The 19,210-nt window shown below is 49.1% G+C and overlaps 1 protein-coding gene across 1 annotated transcript in view; it reads left to right on the forward strand.

Annotated features, from left to right (window-relative positions):
- LOC133349561 (calcineurin-binding protein cabin-1-like) overlaps window positions 1-19,210 on the forward strand; it is a 72,701-nt gene that overhangs the window by 15,426 nt on the left and 38,065 nt on the right. Inside the window, 7 exon segments of the mRNA XM_061563124.1 lie at window positions 1,226-1,673; window positions 1,675-2,115; window positions 3,213-3,414; window positions 6,425-6,593; window positions 7,208-7,341; window positions 9,971-10,188; window positions 13,808-13,898. Of these exon segments, the coding sequence (XP_061419108.1) occupies window positions 1,226-1,673; window positions 1,675-2,115; window positions 3,213-3,414; window positions 6,425-6,593; window positions 7,208-7,341; window positions 9,971-10,188; window positions 13,808-13,898 (1,703 nt within the window).

A 19,210-nucleotide genomic window follows, 5' to 3' on the forward strand; every position in this document is an offset into this window, starting at 1 on the left:
CCCCGTATAGCCTTAATGGGGCAAGTGCTGTTAGCGAGCACCTATAAAGGCCGGCACGGCACACAAGGGGGTGGGTGGCCAACACCATGCCCGGCCGCCTTTGTCTCCCCATTAGCGATTTTTATGCATCGTACCAGGTACTCATTTGAGGCTGAGTCGACCTAGGGGAGGCCCAGGACTGATTAAGATAATCGTGTTGGCCATGACTGGCAATCGAACTCAGGTCGCCAGGTTCGTAGCGCAGCGTGCTAATCGCAACACTACCGCTGCCCACACACGTACACACACACAACAACATCGTAACTCGTCGCCGCACAGTCTACATTCACTCTCAGAAAGAGAGCGAATGATTCAGAGGCGCGGGAAACCACAGATGAGAGCGGTAAGGCAAACAAAACCGGCACCCTGCAATAGAATGTTTGGCCCCATGAGTGAGTGTTTATATACGTGGGGGTAAATCGGAGTGCTCAGAGAAAAACTTACGCATGTAAGGTGGTATACCGATGGAAATAAACCCACTTACAATACTGCCATACCCGGCTAGCAGAGACAGAGTCCCCCCACCACTCCACCATGGCTATGACTGTGACTGGTTGGTGTGTCTAGGGGTGTCCTACCAGTGGTTACTTCTTCAGACGTAAAACATCGTTTCTTCATAACTGCTTTTTCTGTTTAGTTTGTTGTCCTCCCACACCTATTAACATAATACACATACAACTGAGGAGTGGTGTGTTCTCGTGTTTAAGTAGCGTTCGGTGACAATAGCCAAGTGTAATTCCAATTGAGAAAATTGCAGTTGATTCAAAGTTGGCATGACGAAACACAATGGCCTCCTCTTTTCAAATGGTGTTGCGTGGTCTTTACCATCCGCCATGAAGTGGACAGCACATATTTGTACGGTTCGTACACTCGCAGTAATAACCAGGGTGGTCTGCTGGATTCGACCCGCAAACCTGTGCAACGAGCAGTGAATGCCCGCCAGCCTCAAATTTTAGTGTACAATGTTTTGATGTCCCCTTGAGTGGAGGTGATATTACATATAAAATTAATACGGTTGATGGTTACGGCTTGCATGCAAGGAGGAACACTGCGCGTCCTCTTAACTCGGCACTCGCTGCCCTCACAGCAGTGCCTATCCTGCTGCTCCGCGCTTCGTTGAAGAGCGGCGACATGAGTGAGCGGTCTTATCGTATAGTTGACACGAGTGGCCCCATGTTTCCTGCAGCTGGAAGAGTCTGGGCGTTTGCCTCCTGGAGACGTTCAAGGACTTCACGGTACAGGAGCTGCCGTGTCCCAGCCTGGGCCTCCACGTCGACCTCTCGGCCTATGTCAGCAAGGAGCTGCTCGCGACAGCACCCAAGGGAACATCCTCCTCCAACTCCACCTCCTCCGCCACTACCGCCGCCTCCTCCCCCGCTACTGTTTCTCCCGACGCTCCTCTTGCCGGGGTCGTCCAGGCCACGCCTGTGCCCACACCTCAGGACACCAGCACAGCGAGCCAGGCCCAGGGTTCTCACCGGGCCGAGTCCCCGGTGGCGGCGGTTGTGGGGGCAGCAGTAGCGGCGTTGGTGGCGCCACCCCCTGGGCACCCATCCAGCGACTCTGAGCTTGTCCTGGACGCAGTTGTGGCCGAGTGGGGCCTGGCATGGACCACGGGGCCCACGGGGGCCACAGGAAACAATGGGGGCCACGGGGCCCGCTGGGCTCACGTGGACTGCTGGGCTCACAGAGACTATGGCACCCATGGGGTCCATGGGAACCATGGGACCCACGGAGTCATCTGGACCCACAGGGATCACGGGGCCCATGGGATCCATGGGACCGACCGGGTCCGCTGAGCCCATGGAGACCGCCGGGCCCACGGGAACCACGGAACCCACGGGGTCCACTGGGGTCGCGGGGACTGCGGGACCCACGGGACCCGCTGGGCTCATAGGGACCATGGGGACCATGGGATCTACAGGGCCCACGGAGCCCACGGGACCCACAGGGCCTACGGAGCCCACGGGACCCACGGAACCCGTGGTTCCCACGAGATTGAGTTCGGCGGGCGACGACAACGATGTGGGCAGCAGTGACGTGTCGTCCACAGAGGCCGTCGCCGCCACGCCGCAGGTAGGAGCCGCGCCGGCCCCGACGCACAAACTCGGCGCACGCCACTCTCACGGGCACTCATGGGGGGGTGGGGAGGGGGCGTCTCCCTGAGCGAGGTACGCACCACCCTCGTCACGTAATCGTGACGGCCGCCTCGTACCGCGTCTTGGCCACGCGAGTCCACCTTGTGAGGGATCGTCGACTGTGGGCAGCTGTGGGCTGCGCAGTACGGTGAGTGAGGGGCACAACTGATCCTGTGCGTGTAGGCTGTGGTGGACTGACTGTGGGGCATGTGTTAATTGGGAGGCATAGCTGTGAGTATCGTAGCATTTGCACGTTGGGATGTTTGACCAATTGGGCAGAAGGTAACTGGCACACTTTGCCCTGTGTTCTACTAAACTATACAACCAAACAATATTTTTTATTTTGCCAGGTAAGGCCTACTCGGCTACATAGCTCTTTTTCAGAAGCGACCTGGTCACAAATGATAGCTCAACGAAGTGGCTTATGTGGAAATTTCTATGAGCAAAATACTGTATACACATGTCGATTCTAAATGTGGAGGGAAAAACCGGAGGACCCGGAGAAAAATCCACGCGACCACGGGGAGAGAGAGATGTACACTCGATATGATCCTTATGGTGGTACCCCGGGTTACCAAATAATACAAAATGACCGAGGCAATTATATATTTTCTTTCTGGGACACTATTTTTTCCAGGGGTGTACTTAACTCCGCGACTGGGGTACCAATCAAACCGAAATCGGTGCCACTCCGCGATGTTGAAACGCAGCGAGGACGATTGCGCTGAAACCCTGAATGCTCGTACGCACCGTAGTTGTGCATCGTGTACAGCTCTTCGAGATGAGTTGATTGCCGCATCGCCAACCATCAACAGACTAAAAGTGACTGCATCACGGACATTATGCGAGGGCCGGGGTACTATGGTACCCTGGGGTACCGCCATGAGGTTCATATATACAAGCGTCAGGGTTGGGCTCGAACCCTCAACCTCCTAGTATACCAAGAAACCAAGATGATGATGATGGTGGCAGCTGTTCCGGGCGATTCTGAAGTGGGAACCCTGGCGACTCCACTCCTGTGCCGTGCGCCCGCAGAGCTCCTCTTCGGCCTCCCAGCCACGACCCCACCACGGCGCCACGTCACCCAGCCAGGGCATCGCTGCCGTCCCGGCCGGGGGGCACACGTACGCCATCACGGCTCACGCGCGCTCCGCTCACCTCGCCGCCGCTGCCGCTGCCGCCGCCACCGCCGCCGCGCACACCAGCAGCGGCGCCTCAACGCAGCCGTCCTTCAAAGGTGCGTCCCGGCAGTGCGTGCGGCACTCCACGGGAACGCCGTTAGCGTGGCTCCACGAGAGCGCGTTCATCGTGGTGACGTGTCTATGGAAAGGCAATGACATCCAGAACAGGCAGAAGCAACTTGAAAGTGGTCATTCTCACCTACTTTAGAAGGAACGAGCGCGAAATTATGTAATGTTTGCTCAGAAATGTGTATGGTCGTGTTCAGCGGGCTATGGCCGCATTCTCAATACCCTCATCCCCCTACTGCTGTGTGTACGTTGAACTTCTTTCGCACCATACGTAGCCAACTGCGCTAATCGGAGGTGTGAAAGGGGGTCGGTGTTTCTCTTAGTATTCATCACCGAGCTTGAATATGGCCTCGTGTATGGCTGATTTATATCTACCGCTACACAAGGTTGTGAGAAAAATCTGAGTGTTGGGGTGGGAGTTTGGCCAAGTTCACATGGAATGACCCATCAGCCACTATGGTGAGGTCAAAAGGCCATGCGCTGTCTCGCCTCCTCTCCAAATGACACATGGGCCACTCACTTCCATCTCGAAACATTGTTATGTATCCATAATTGAGCTTTTTTTTGGTTAGATCGCACAAATATAACTGTGATTTGGAGCTTTCGTGACTGCAGGAATTACTCTTTGGTTCTTTCGGTAAAGTCACGTAGAAAGAAAATAATAATTAAATAATAGCATACAATGTTTCGATTGCAACACAAGCAATCATCAGATAGAAATGAAAGAGCAAACAAAGTTATTAAACTTAGAAATATAATGCATTTCTAATGCAATATAACATAACAGTCAACACTACCTGGTTGATTACATTCTTCCAAAGATGGCTTAATTTGAAAGAGAGAGACAAAACACAGACACGGAGACACATATACAGACACATAAGCAGAGAGATAATACAGAGACACACAGAGAGAGACACACACATAGGCACACAGAGAAACAACGCCTCTGTGTCGAGGCCTGAAATAAAGAGAGAGGGGGGCAGAGAGCGGGGAGGGGGGTAGAGAAAAAGATTTGGAGCTTTCGTGACTGCAGGAAATAATAGAGTAACAACACGAAGACACAGAGAGAGAGAGAAAACACACGTAGTCAAACAAACTTAGTACCATTTGGAAATGTAATGCAATGCAACAGAGAGAGTCGGTCAACACACAATCAATGCATAGCCTGGTTGATTACGTTTTTCCAAAGATTGCTAAATTAGAAGTTAAGTGTGAAATTTTGAGAGAGAGACAACACAGAGACACAGAGAGAGAGATACCAAACTGCAGGAAATATTAGAGAGACAACACAGAGACACAATGTAACTGCTGCCACAACCACAACTCAGTTTGTAGACACCAGGGCATGTCAGGAATCACATCCTTTACAGATGAGATCTTACAGTTACATGCTAATTTCTCACATTAACATCACTAGCCCCGGCCACTTCTTATGAACCTTGGACTATACCCATTTCAAACCTTTTTAAACAGTCTGTCTCAGCAGCAGACGAAGCTTTCACAACTGATGACGGACGCTTGTGTTGCGCCCGAAACGTCGTGATTTATTTTATTTTCTACCTACGTGACTTTACTAAAAGTACCAAAGAGTATGGTTTCCTGCAGTCACGAAAGCTTCAAATCAACATTTATATTTACGCGATCTAAACCAAAAAAAACTCTTATGGATAATATTGATCGCCAAAGCCTACGTGATGAACATTATTATGTATGTATATTAAACTTATTTCGCACAATACGTAGCCAATCGCTCTAATCACTAATTATCGCTAGCTAAATACTTCCAACAACGAAAGCCTTTTGGGAAACTTGACAAAATTCTTGTTTGTGCGTGGTTTTTATTCCTCACGTTTAAATGTATGTGAATTGTTGAATTGATAGGATTAGAGATGGCATGCTGCCTGCCGGGCAGAGATGCTCCTCACAAGCCTTGGTGCGGTACAGTTAGGGTTGGGGCTAGAGAAGTGAGTGGCGCACGTGTCTGTGTGTAGGTGCGAGTGGGGAGGAGGTGGGGCTCGTAGTGAGTGGCCCACGTGTCTGTGTGTAGGTGCGAGTGGGGAGAAGGTGCGACGTGGCTGGTAGTGAGTGGCCCACGTGTCTGTGTGTAGGTATGAGTGGGGAGGAGGTGGGGCTGGTAGTGAGTGGCCCACGTGTCTGTGTGTAGGTGCGAGTGGGGAGAAGGTGCGACGTGGCTGGTAGTGAGTGGCCCACGTGTCTGTGTGTAGGTACGAGTGGGGAGGAGGTGGGGCTGGTAGTGAGTGGCCCACGTGTCTGTGTGTAGGTGCGAGTGGGGAGAAGGTGCGACGTGGCTGGTAGTGAGTGGCCCACGTGTCTGTCTGTAGGTATGAGTGGGGAGGAGGTGGGGCTGGTAGTGAGTGGCCCACGTGTCTGTGTGTAGGTGCGAGTGGGGAGGAGGTGCGACGTGGCTGGTAGTGAGTGGCCCACGTGTCTGTGTGTAGGTACGAGTGGGGAGGAGGTGGGGCTGGTAGTGAGTGGCCCACGTGTCTGTGTGTAGGTGCGAGTGGGGAGGAGGTGCGACGTGGCTGGTAGTGAGTGGCCCACGTGTCTGTGTGTAGGTACGAGTGGGGAGGAGGTGGGGCTGGTAGTGAGTGGCCCACGTGTCTGTGTGTAGGTGCGAGTGGGGAGGAGGTGCGACATGGCTGGTAGTGAGTGGCCCACGTGTCTGTGTGTAGGTGCGAGTGGGGAGGAGGTGTGGTGGGGCTGGTAGTGAGTGGCCCACGTGTCTGTGTGTAGGTGCGACGTGGCGAGGAGGTGCGACGTGGCTGGTAGTGAGTGGCCCACGTGTCTGTGTGTAGGTGCGAGTGGGGTGGAGGTGTGGTGGGGCTGGTAGTGAGTGGCCCACGTGTCTGTGTGTAGGTGCGAGTGGGGAGGAGGTGGGGCTGGTAGTGAGTGGCCCACGTGTCTGTGTGTAGGTGCGAGTAGGGAGGAGGTGCGACGTGGCTGGTAGTGAGTGACCCACGTGTCTGCGTTTAGGTGCGAGTGGGGAGGCGGTACGGCGAGGAAACAAGCGCCGGCGTCTGCCCAATGACGACCTCGGCGGAGAGACGGCCAAGCGGCGCTCAGCGCGTGTTCGGAACACGCGCGGCAAGAAGGAAGAGAAGATCGACTTCCATGAGCTGCTCTCCAAGTTCCTGCCATCCCGGTGCGCATGCACGCACACCTGTCTGTGTGTGCGTCTGCCTCCGGACCAACATCAGTGGCGATTATGTGAACTGGTCTTCGGCCTCGCCTGGTGTGGGGTATAAACATCAGCACTGGGGAGACAAAGGCGACCTGACATGGTGCTGGCCACCGACCCCCTCGTGTGCCGTGCTGGCCTTAATAGGTGCTCGTTAACTGCATTTGCCACAATATTCTGTTAAGGCTATACGGGGGATCTTTGTCTTTGTGTGCACATGGTAGTCTATATTTTACAGTAAGTCCTCGCTCAATGCGTGGTGTTCACAAAATGCGTTTTCACTATAATGTGGTTCTTTCAATAGAACCGTTATAACACGGAACACGCACACCGTTATAACGCGGTTTCTGAGCGGTCGACGACAAACTAATTTCTTGAGCTCTTTCATCAGCGTCCCGCCAAATTTTCCCTCTAGGGGGCGATGTTGCTGCTGTGTCCAATCCCAATTGAGGCATTTGCAGGGCATTTTTAGCATTGGGATGTTTGGCCAATATCCTTTACATTGTGCGTGTGTTTGGTGTTTACGCTCTTATGTGCCCTTGCGTGCATGTGTGTGTGCGCGTGCGTGCTTACACCAGGCTCAAGCAGGGCGAAGAGCCCAGCGATATCCACGGATCATCTCCCTTTCCCCTGGATCCAGCAGCTGAGCCCAAGTCACACTGGGCCGCTCATGAAAATAACAAAGCGGAAGACGTTTCCTTTATAGAGAATGGTACGGTGAAGGTGCAGCGCTACCATGGCCAGGCCTGCTTATGGCTGAAGCAGTGGCCCATGGGAATAGTACCACTGTGCTGGCAGCACCGAGATCCTAGGTTCAAACCAGTTTCCGCTGCCTGTGGTGAAATTGGGTTCTCGGTGTAGCGAGTTAGTGACCTCATCACCAATCTTGTGGTGTGGATCAGGATAAATATTCTATTTCACACTGACATCCAGTACACGTGATGGTGCATCCCATGCTGGTCGCTGCGTTCGTACGTATTACACGATACGTTTATAATGAAATTGTAGAACATTTCAAACAGATTGCGTCTTTACTTGTAACCTGATTCCTATAGGGCAGCTGCAATCGTTTTTGGAGATTTTTTTTTTTTTAAACGGCATCGCTCCTTGCTGTCCGTCTGGAACGCTCTTCGATATCAGGAAGCTACTGGAGCTATGCATTTTAAAATCTAACTTAAAAACTGATTCCTTTAGAACTGCTTTTTGTGTTTAGTTTTATTGTTTTTCCCCCGCACCTCAAACTAGCACAGTTGGTTACGTATGGTGCAAAAGAAGTTCAAAATACATACACACATAGCTGTCAGCGTCGTCATCCTCGGCACAAATCCGACCCCAATTCCTTGGATCGTTTCCTGCTGCCTGAGCCGAGCGTGACTCGATACGTGGGTACCGGGTTGGCTGTAGCGACGCCAGCGGTGCACCAGAGGGCACCGCCGCCCTGCGCACGGAGTGCAGTCTGCAGAAGCGTTTGTGCAGCTCGTTGAGAAGGTGCGGAGCTGTGTGGTTTACAAGCGCCCAGGGGCTTCCACGAATAGAGCACTGGCAAGCGGGGTTCAGTAGCCCTAATCGTTGAGCTTAATCTCTCATTCTGCGGCATTGTGGAGCACGATGGGTAATGAGATAAATAAATGGACCTCCATCCCTCTCTCCGCCTGTGGGATTTCAAGACTAATATTGCGCAGTAGCATTTGTGCAGGAGCTAACTGGGAAGTGGCTACATCATACTCAGGAGGTGTGGTGTCTCGAGTTTACGCTGCAACAAAACGGTCAAGTTAAAAACGCAAAGCGAGACGTGAGCAGAGTGCTGTGTTACTGTACAGTGGCCACTGTTACCAGACCTATTCAAGTTTAAAATGCTACTTTTACCAGGTGAAAGGTCAAGAGACGAGGATGCAGTTTCATTGCAAGTGACCTGGGTCCTTAAAATCGCAAAATTAAAACTAACGATAAAGCACGGCAACTCCGCAAACAGAAATGGGAACAAAAACAACCGCATCTCGTGATAAAAAATCGCCAACACGGCAAGAGCACAAATCAGTGACAAATAATAAACCCCCTGCAGCCCACGTCCGTGCTGGTTGCGAGGCGCTGCGGTGGCAAGATGTTAACTACCTCGGCTGGTATACAGACATTGTGGGTTCGATTCCGACCCCGACGCCTGCTGTATTTTTGCAGTTTACGAGTCTCTCTTTCCCGTGGTTGTGTGGATTTTTCGCAGGGTGCCCCGATTTTTTTCCTCCAGATTTAGAAACATGCATTTAGAGTATTTGGCTGCTATACATTTCCACATGATAAGTCACTTCGTTGGGCTATTGTTTGTGACTCGGTCGCTTCTGAAAAAGAGCTGTGTAGCTCAGTGGGGCTTCCCTGGTCAAATAAAAATAATTTTTGGTGCATGGAGGGGAAAGCTGACCAGCCAAGAATGAAGCAGAAAGGAGACCGCTTACCACAGTAAGGGTGAAGATGCCGAAGTGCATAGTGAAACTGAGAGGAATATAGCGCAGGAGACATGAAGTCGTCAGAGGGAGGTAGAGGGCGGCGTCGAGGCAAGGATGAGAGGAACCGGACCGAGGAGGTCTCGTCCACATTGAGAGACGGAGCGAGGAGTACGTTGAGAAGACTAAGTGTAGACAATTTAAACGCAAAGGAGACCTGAGCAGAGATGGATGACAGCACGGAGGAGAGGGGAGTGAATGCAACAGTCCACGATGGAAAGAGGGGACAAAACAGAGACCCCACGCTCCTGGGATGAGTGCCAGGGAGACCCCATCAGGTTTCCCCCCATATTTCAGTTGCTGCTCAACCAATGCAGGGGTTCCCCAACAGTACTCGGGGTGACAGGCAGGGAGCCCATAGATCACAGCTGTAAATGTTGTCTCTCTTTCCATGCATTCAAGGAGCCGTCTTAGCTGTTGGTGTTCTCGATGTGCTCTTTGTCACATTATTATAACGACTACGCTTGTTGAACCAGGAAATCCTTCCCTGAGCCTCAAGACTCTTTCAGGAGGGTCCTGCCAGATGTTGCTGCTGCTCTGTGTCATCCCAGTTGAATAATTTGCAGGTAATTTTTCAGCATTGTAATGTTTGGCCAGTTCCAGCTATATTAAACAATTTTTTAGCTCCGCAAGGAAACTGGAAAACCAGGAGGAGACCCATCCAGAACAGGGAGAGAGAGAGAGAGAGACCATACAAATACCACACAGAAAAGACGGCCGAGTCGGGAATGAAACCTGGGCGCTTCTTGCTGCGAGCCAGAAGTGTCACCACTTCACAATGACCACTTTGAGGCTCTTGTTGCCGTTCAAATGTTCAACGTCGGTGATGCCTGTTTTGTTTTTCAGAACGAGTTGAAGTCCTGGAATTCCTGCGGAGCAACCAGATGAACGGGGGCCTCCTGGACCTGATGGTGCGTTACCTGAAGGCCGTGTGCACGCGCGCACTCTGCAAGTGGCCCCTAGGGCTGCCGGAGATCGTGCTGGAGATCTACTACGCATGGCGGCCGCAAGTCTGCGCCCTGCCCAACGTCCTCTTCCGCAACTGCTCTGACGAACACATCAAGGTACGTGCCGCCGCTACAGCAGCCACCAGATTCGGATTCCCGGGCCACGGCTTGCGTCGTTCGCAAGCGCTGTTTCAGTTGGTCCTGGGGCGCGTCTCCCCGTCGCCAGTTCAGCGCTCGCCGAAATGGCGGCGCCGCCGTCGCGTTCACATTCCCAGCCTTACGGATTCTTGCGCAGCCGGGTGCTAGTGGGAATCTCGAAAACCATGAGTTCCACATTTAAATATTTTGTTTAGTCAAAACTACAGTATTCGCTTCTGAGCCGAAGCTGCATGCGTGTGACAGGAGAGAAAACCTCGGTTCAAATTGGACTGCATGGTGAGCAGCTAGACTGAGTGGTGACCGGCTCGACTGAGCGGTGACTGGCTAGACTGAGCGCTGGCCCTTTGAAATGACCTACGGCAGCTCTTGTTATTTGCTCACCGTGTGTGCTAACCACACACCCTGATGGTGATACCCATAAAATCAAACTGGTCTCGGAACCAGTGATGCAATGCTGAGAAATATGTGCCTGTTGTGAAATTATACCTTTGGGGGGAGGAGGGTTCTGCTTAACTCTAAACTCACAATAAAATAACCCACATTTTATTGCTTTTGATGATTTGTGTGGAGAGGTTTTGACTTAAAGTTTGCATGACTGCAGGAATTCATATTCTTGGGTCTTTCGGTAAAGTCACGTAGATAGGTTCAAAGAAAAGAACAAAATAACAAAAAACTACTTGGTATTTTTTTTAACCTATCTACGTGACTTTACCGAAAGACCCAAGAATATGTGAGGAAAGGGTTTAACAAATACTGATGGAAAATTTTGGTTAAGCAGGCCGATCAGCCCATGTAACCTAATTGAGATTTTATATTTTGGTGATAAAAACCAAGCCCCGTGTTCTGACTCCTCATTACACTCTTACCAGATAGCGCATGATGCTGTTGTCCAGCCTTACGCTACTTGGGAAAGGTGAGTTAACTGGAATATCGAGGTCTGCCTTTCCTCGCCATAACAGAAGTGCAACGTACATCGATGTTTATTTAACTCGTCACGTACTACCCAACTTTACCCAAGTAGCATGCTTACTATGATGCCGTGCATCAGTGCACCTCGAACTGCCCGCGCGTACCATGCACAACTCGAAGGGAATGAAGGTAGAGAATAGTAACCGTGTGCCCAAAGCGGCATGGCGATGCTGTGCTTTGACGTCCTGCAGCGATTCCAGCTGCGAGCCTCAGCTGCTAGCGCTCGCAGACTGCAGGCTGCCACCGCCAGCACCAGCACACCTACCAACATTACCGCCATCACTACCACTACCAACTCTGCCACCACCCCGACAACTGCCACCACCACCACTACCACCACTGCCACAACATATCATATGTGAAAGCCAATCATTCGCGAGGGGATCCTGTTGCACCGCATTGGCACTCAGCCCAATTAATTATGCGGTTATTTTTTTGTTTCAATTGTTGTGGGATTGCTCTCCCGAGGCCTTTGGTGGCTGTCGCTCAATTGTGGGTTACAAGCTACTGATCACATAACTGAGCTCCGCAGGAGACAGCCACCCACCATGTTCAACTGGCTCTGTGTCTCTGATAAGTGGGCATGAGGGTCGCTGGATGTGATTTTAAGAGTCCAGCGATAACATTTGTTTCACGTGCAGCAAGCACTCGGCCTTTGTGCGTTATGAAAAAAATATCGGCAGTTCCTCAAGAAGAGCATTGCGGCCTATACATTACGCTTGCTACACTATGCTGTAGGATCCACGATGAAGAGATGTTAACTACCTTGCCTGGTATACAGGAGGTCGTGGGTTCAATAACGACCCTGATGCCTGTATAATTCGTGTGGATTGTTTGCAGGGTGCTCCAGTTTTTCCCTCCACGTTTAGAAACGTGCATTTAGAGTATTTGGCTGCTATAAATTTTCACGTGATAAACCACTTCGTTGAGCTATCATTTGTGGCCAGGTCGCTTCTGAAAAAGAGCTATGTAGCTGAGCAGGCCTTACCTGGTAAAGTAAAAAACATTGTTTCGTTGTATAGTTTAATAGAACACAGGGAAAAGTGGGCCTTACCAGGTAAAATAAAAACTAGAACATTTACCACATCTTCGTGACAGAGTAAACTAATGTTCCGCATGTACAATATAAGATGTGACTTTAATGAAGCATAATCATTTGGGAGACAGGTCGGAGGTGCTGTGGTAACACTTGCACCTTGCGGCAAGAAGGGCCTGAGTTCCATATCTAACCGTGTGCAGTTTGAATGTCCTCCAGTTCTGCATTGTTTTCCTCTGGGTTCCCCAGTTTCTTCCAATAGCACAAAAAAATACCCCACAGTGTAACTGATATTGGCCAAACATCCCAATGCTGAATACTTTCCTGCAAATTACTCAATTGGGACTACACACGGCGGCAACATCTGCCCCGACTGTAAAAAAAACTCGGCGGGACCGTCCTAAACAAGAGTCTTGAGACTCAGTGAGGCTTTCCTGTGTATACAAATGTGGTGGAAGTCCTACTAGTAGTAATCACAAGATGATTCAGTTGGAGGGCCTGCGTGTTTGTCTGTCTGTGTCTGCACGTTGCATTAGGGTTTGCACGCCCGTGCTCTTCGCTGGCACCACTTGGCTCCGTTTCCCCGCGAGCGAGGGAGTGGCGGCACCGCAGTTTACGCAACCCCCCGTTCCCCGCCACATTATTTATGCGTCTGGATTTCCAGACGCGGGCGACGGGAGATTGTTATCGACGGCGTATTTTATTTGGCAGGGACACCGCACAGGTTATCTAATCACAGAACGAGATGTTGGGGCGTTGTTGGCCATACTGATGCTCCACCGTTTAGGCTGTGATGAGACTGAGTATTGTGTTGGACGGAAGGCTCTACAACTCGGTGCACAATCAACACATCTTAATAACAGGAGCAAGGTTAAATTAAATTTCTGTGGAGTCTGATTTGTATAAAAATATTAACAAAACGAAGAGCTGAAGGATGGAACATTGCTTTTATCGTTTGCAAAAATGCACGTGACATTTTCTGTGAGCTGACGACAGTGTTTGGAACGTGTGCCGACTCTGGCAGGACTGAATATAAAACTTTAATGACCACGTAATGGAGACATTGGGCAACTGTGCTCAGCACGTGTTTCCCATGTTTAGTTGAATATGAAAAATCCCAAAGATTTGTGTGAAATTTTGGATGTCCCGAAAAAGTCTTTGCAGTTTTGGGTTGATCGGAGAGAACGACGCCACAGGAAAGAGCGTCACTTAGAGAGACGCCACTTCCGAGCTGTTCCTGCCAAAAGTGCCATCGCATGGTATTAGGTGACATGACTTTGGTTAGTACGACGAGATGTTCATATTAGATAACGTGCATGTCGTGGTGGCCCTACTGATGATGTGCAGTGAGAGCGATGCTTAATGTTATGACGGTGGTGGCCCTCATGATGTGTATTGAGAGCAATGCTCAGTATGTTGTGGTAGTTAGTGGTGTTCCTACCGATGATGTACCGCAAGAGTGATGCTGGGTGATGTGGTGGTGGCCCTGCTGATGATGTGGAGTGAGGTCGATGCTCATTGTAGTGATGGTAGCCCTGCTCATGATGTGCCTGCGACCTGTGCCGTCCCCAGGAGGTGATGACATGTTGTCTCGTGTGTCACGAACTGCAGCTGGACCAGTGGCTTGTAACGTGCCAGGCCCAGTCCACAGCTGGCACAGCAGGTGAGCTCATGGCCAGAGGCTGATATAGACACTGATTTTCATGGTTGGGCCATTCAGAGACTTTAAGCTATTTAACACCCCCTTATTTTAATCTAAACACATTCAATGAATATTGTCTGGTAAATACTGCCTCTTCTCTTATAAGGCGGTAGTGGTTGCGTTCCTGATGAACACCGCGTGATGTAAAATTTGCGTTATATTAAATAAAAAATTATATATGTTTGCCACAATAGAGGGTTAGATCACGTAAATATAAATGTGTCGTTAAAACCGCCACCACCCGACACAGCCAATTAGTAAGGTTTGTCATGTAAACAGAGCTTGCCAATTCGTTACTAGTACAGAACACCGGTGTGTCGGAGAGTAAACCCACATCATTTACAATCTGAGCACGATGTTTCACCAGTAACTAAAACCAGCATCATCAGGTGATAACCAGAATTGTAGAGAAATCCTCCTGTTTCGTTCTTAAATAGAGGTATAGATGTGATGATGTCACTTATGAGCCAATCAGGTGCAAAGGCCTGGGGGTGGGGGGGGTTAATGAATGCATATAAATTACAGTGGGTAACGACACATTCATGTTTACGCGATCTAACCCAAAAAGCTCTTATGTATTATATTGTTAGCGAAAGCCAATGTGTTATAATGTGTTTATTTATTTATTTAAAACAATTCTGGAATTGTTTTTGCAACGGACGTGCGTGTCGTGCACCACAGCACTTCGTGCTTCTGGTCCGGGCAGCAGGGTTGCCACCTCTGAGGTACAAAAAAAAAATACCAGGCCATACAGACCATGAGAAGAAAAATATCCCACGGTTTTCCGGAATAAGGGGAGGACTACGTGTAAACGCATCATCTGGAGCGGTGCATCTTTACACAACTCGCACAAACGGAGACTTTTTACATCCCGGGAGATTCGTGGATTTCCCAGTACAGCAGCTGCCTCAATAAGAGGACAATCCTGGGGAACAACCAGGACAGGTGGCAGCCCTAGTGGGCAGTGAGGCACTGAATGTGGGGCACCTCAGTGGCGAGATTTTATCTCTCTCGCCTGGTATGCAGGCGAGGTTCAATCCCGACCCTGATGCCTGTATATTTGGAGTTTGCTTGTCTCTCTCCCCGTGGTCCCGTGGATATTTCTCTGGGTCCTCAAGTTTTTCCATCCGTATATAGAAACGTGTGTTTAGAATATTTGGCTGCTACAAATTTGCACGTGATAAGCCATTTCGTTGAGCTATCATTTGTGGTCAGGTGACTTCTGAAAAAGAGCTACACAGCTCAATGGCCCTTACCCGGTAAAAAAACACCTTCAGTTAAAATAATAGTTTAGATTTTACTCTATAATGTCAAAACCGCTTCAGAGTTTGCTTGTATTGTGTCAATGCTGCTGAAATGATGCAATTTCGGAAGGCCGTGGAGCCAATGGGTGTAGTAGGAAATACTTTTATTTGATATGTGGAGGTACAGTTAAATATAGGAGACATTGCTAATCATCGAGTCAGTAGTGGTGCACTTACTGCTGTGAGGTATTGAGGGAGATTGTATGATGATGTGACCGTCATATAACATCCTTGCCTTATGGAGAGTCTGGCCCCCCTCCGTAGGAGTATGGAATTTACATCCCTCGAATTCTATCCCTGGAATCTTACCATGGCCCATTGTGCTGTCAGTATTTGCTTCACGGTTGACGCGTTCTTGTAGGCTTTTTGCGCTGCAAAGAACTACTCCACAAATCCTGTAATCCGCGAGAATGTTTCATGTGAACCCATCAGTTCGTGATAAAATATCGGATTATAGGGGAAGCTCGTGACTTGCTACTCCGTCCGCACACACACACACGTGTGGGCGAATGGAGACCGAACACTCGTGTCTTTCCTTCTCTGCAAGGCTCTGAGAATAGTTTTTTTTCGTCTGAGCGCGGTGTCTCCTTGATGCTTGTGTTGCAGCACCTGCCACCGTAGAGTGATCGACTTGGAAGAGGCACGGGTCTCCTAGCTGTGTAAAGCTGGGATCGGATGTGATTATTTAACTTTGCGACGTTGAAACAACAAACTGTTTTAATGTTACTATGTTTAACCAGGGTGGTGCAGTAGTAACAATTGTGCCTCGCAGCAAAGAGAACCTGGGATCATTTCCGACTCGGGTACCTTTTTGCGTGGAGTTTGTATCTTCTCTCTCCCCCTGTTTTACACGTGTTTCCTGAGTGTTCTCCAGTTTTCCTCCCATAGCCAAAAAAAACACACCTTATTTACAGAATGTGTGTATGTATGTTGAACTTCTTTCGCACTCTAATTGGATGTGCAGGGGAAGGACAACAAACTAAACACAAAAATGCAGTTCGAAAGAAATTAGTTTTCAATCTCCTATTAGAATAGAAGCAGGTGTCATGCACACAATAGGTAAGGGAATGCAGCACAGTCAGCTTGGTGGTTTCACAGACTTGAGAGACATAATTACTCATAATGCAAATCATAATCTAACAACCCCTTGGAGTTCCGTAGATAAAGGAGAAGAATATTAGATCACCTGACTTTTTAGGATTCCTGGACGAGAGTAGTGGTTCTTAACCCAGAGTGCACGCACCCCCTGGGGTGTGAGATGCCCTTTCTTGGGGTGTGAGACATGGCCAGATTTTTTTAGAAGATAAATCATTGAAACACAAATTAAGCACGGACACGGAAGTACAACTGCTTTGTTTCATTAAACCTATGTACTTATTAACATAATTGTTTTTACGATTGAGAACCAAAGGGGTGCAAGGCTGCAGTAAAGGTTAAGAACCACTGGACGAGAGGGTGTGTAGCACTGAACATGCGCATGTGTGTCCTTTGGGGAGTGGTAGTGTAGCGGTTAGCGTGCTGCGCTTCGAACCCAGCAACACGAGTTCGATTCCCACTTCCGGCCAACACCAGCGACGATTATCTGAACTAATCCTGGGCCTCCCCTAGGTTGACTCAGCCTAAAATGAGAACCGGGTGCCGTGTGTAAATATTACGACTAGGGAGACAAAGGCGGCTGGACGTGGTGCTGGCCACCCTACCCCCTTGTGTCCTATGCCAGCCTTCATAGATGTTCGCTAACAGAACTTTCCCCAACAGCCTGTTAAGGCTATATGGGGGACCTTTGTCTATGTTATATAACATTGATTGTGTGTGTGCGTTTATGAGACTGTGTTATATAACAATTTTTATTGTTATATAACAATTGTTATTGTTATATAACAATTTTTATTGTTATATAAGAATTATTGTTGTATGTGTGTACTTATATAACAATGAACATGTGTGTGTAATACATCGGTCCAAGACTGAATGTGTTTATGTATAAACCTGTCTAACACTGTGCAGCCCTTTTTGATTCTGGTAATTGTTTTCATTTACACAGAACGGAATCAAGCATCTCAATCATATTCTATAAATCAATTCCTTGAATCACATTGAAGCAAGCCATTCCTCTGCCCTCAAAATTGTAGGCACGAAGCACCCGTGTCTCGAAGGAGCCGTGTCTGGAAGCAGCCGTATACCCATTCCTTCAGAATCAGAATCTTTATTCAGACTACAGGAGGGAGGAATCTGATGAGCTTGGAAGCTCTTTTTTCACAGATGTCCAGTATGGGCGCGGGGTCAGCGAGTAAACGAAAAAAAAACGCGATAGGAGTGCAAAATAGAGAAAAAGGTAAGCAAGTCACTGAATCTTCTTGGTTCTTTCGGTAAAGTCACGTAGAAGGGAAGTAATAAAATAATAAAAATAAAACATAATAAAACAATTATTTTATTACTTCCCTTCTACGTGACTTTACCGAAAGTACCAAGAAGATGAATCCCTGCAGTCACGAAAGCTTTAAATCGAAAAGTCACTGAATATAAATAAATGAAAAATGAATAAAGTTATATAAGTCCCGATTTATCAAGCTTGGGCAAGGCAGCAAAAACGACACCAAAACAGTCCCAGACCACACCAGGATAACACCGCAAAGCAGTTGTCCCTCAATGAAATGGCACATTAACATTCCTTACGCGAGGCCTTCCTCCTCTGCTTATCTCTTATGTTGGCCCATGTGGGAAACTCTTTTTTGGAGGAGAGATTGTCCTCTCCTGCGACATCAAGCTTTCTGGCTGCACTATTTTCCATGTTTTGGTGGCTTTACAGTTTCTAGTGCCGTTTATGACATAATATACTGAGGATACATCACTATGTAATGCAATATTGTGGAATTCCTGATGAAGGGAAAAGCGGTGTACATTTGCCATGGTGATTTTACAGCTGCGCATGATGGCAATGTGGTGCAGGAGCTCGATGACAATGTTGAGGTCTGCTGCTCGCCACGATGTACATGTGTATGTTGAACTTCTTTCGCACCCTACGTAGCCAACCGTGCTGATTGGAGGTGCGGGGGAGGACAACACAAAACGCCCACGATAAGCGGGCTTGAGGAGAGAGAAAGAGTTCGTGTAGTTTTGCTGTTCCTCCTCCATTGAAGGAGCTCAGACCTCAGTGGTACTGTACAGTCCATAGTTTGCGCTGCATGGCCACAATCGCACTGCTGCAGTTTGTGTCTCTCACGTGCGCATCGGCTTTGCCTAGCCGATGGTATCGGTTGTTTAAGGTGACGTGAAAAACACTTAAAGTGGGGGGCCCACCGCAAAAAAAGGGTCACCGTCTTCCACCCGTTGTCTTGACTTTACCACTTAGAAATGTAGAGACGGGCAGCCAGCCTGGTGTGCTGGTACACACTTGTGTTCCCCGGTAGGCTTGGGGCAATATCATGAGTTCTGCCGTAGGTGTGTGCGGCCGAATCCTCTCCGATAGCGGCGCATACGACTTCACGTTCCCGAAGTTGCCCAAGAAGGATTTGTGTGAACCTGCCTTCCTCTGGGCTAAACCTCCTCGTCTTCATCCCCCCCCCCCCACTCATCTCCTTTCATGCATGAGTAGTTTAGGGTTGCCGGGGTTGGCTGTGTGTGGGTTTACCGTAATCGTGAATATTAATGTATATTTAATTCCAAAGTGTTTTTTTTTCTGTCCGGTGGCCAACATTGAAATCAGGTGACAAGCATTAATTGATTTGTAGGATGTCAGAGTTCTAATAATATGAATAGCAAGGGTTTTATTTTCCCATGGATTTAATTACTTATTTCCCTCTTGAGCTAATGAATTACGAGTTGTGTTTATTATGCATGTGGGAGGAAACCGGAGCACTCGGAGACAACCTACGCGCGCAAGGGGGCAACACTGTGTCCCCTCGCAGATGAAAACAGATGAACATTACATCTATGGGACCTTTTTGCCAGTATCAATAAAACAGGTAT

Source organism: Lethenteron reissneri, chromosome 30, assembly GCF_015708825.2.
Source record: "Lethenteron reissneri isolate LAM-NWPU_2019-01 chromosome 30, ASM1570882v1, whole genome shotgun sequence".
Taxonomy (NCBI): Eukaryota; Metazoa; Chordata; class Hyperoartia; order Petromyzontiformes; family Petromyzontidae; genus Lethenteron; species Lethenteron reissneri.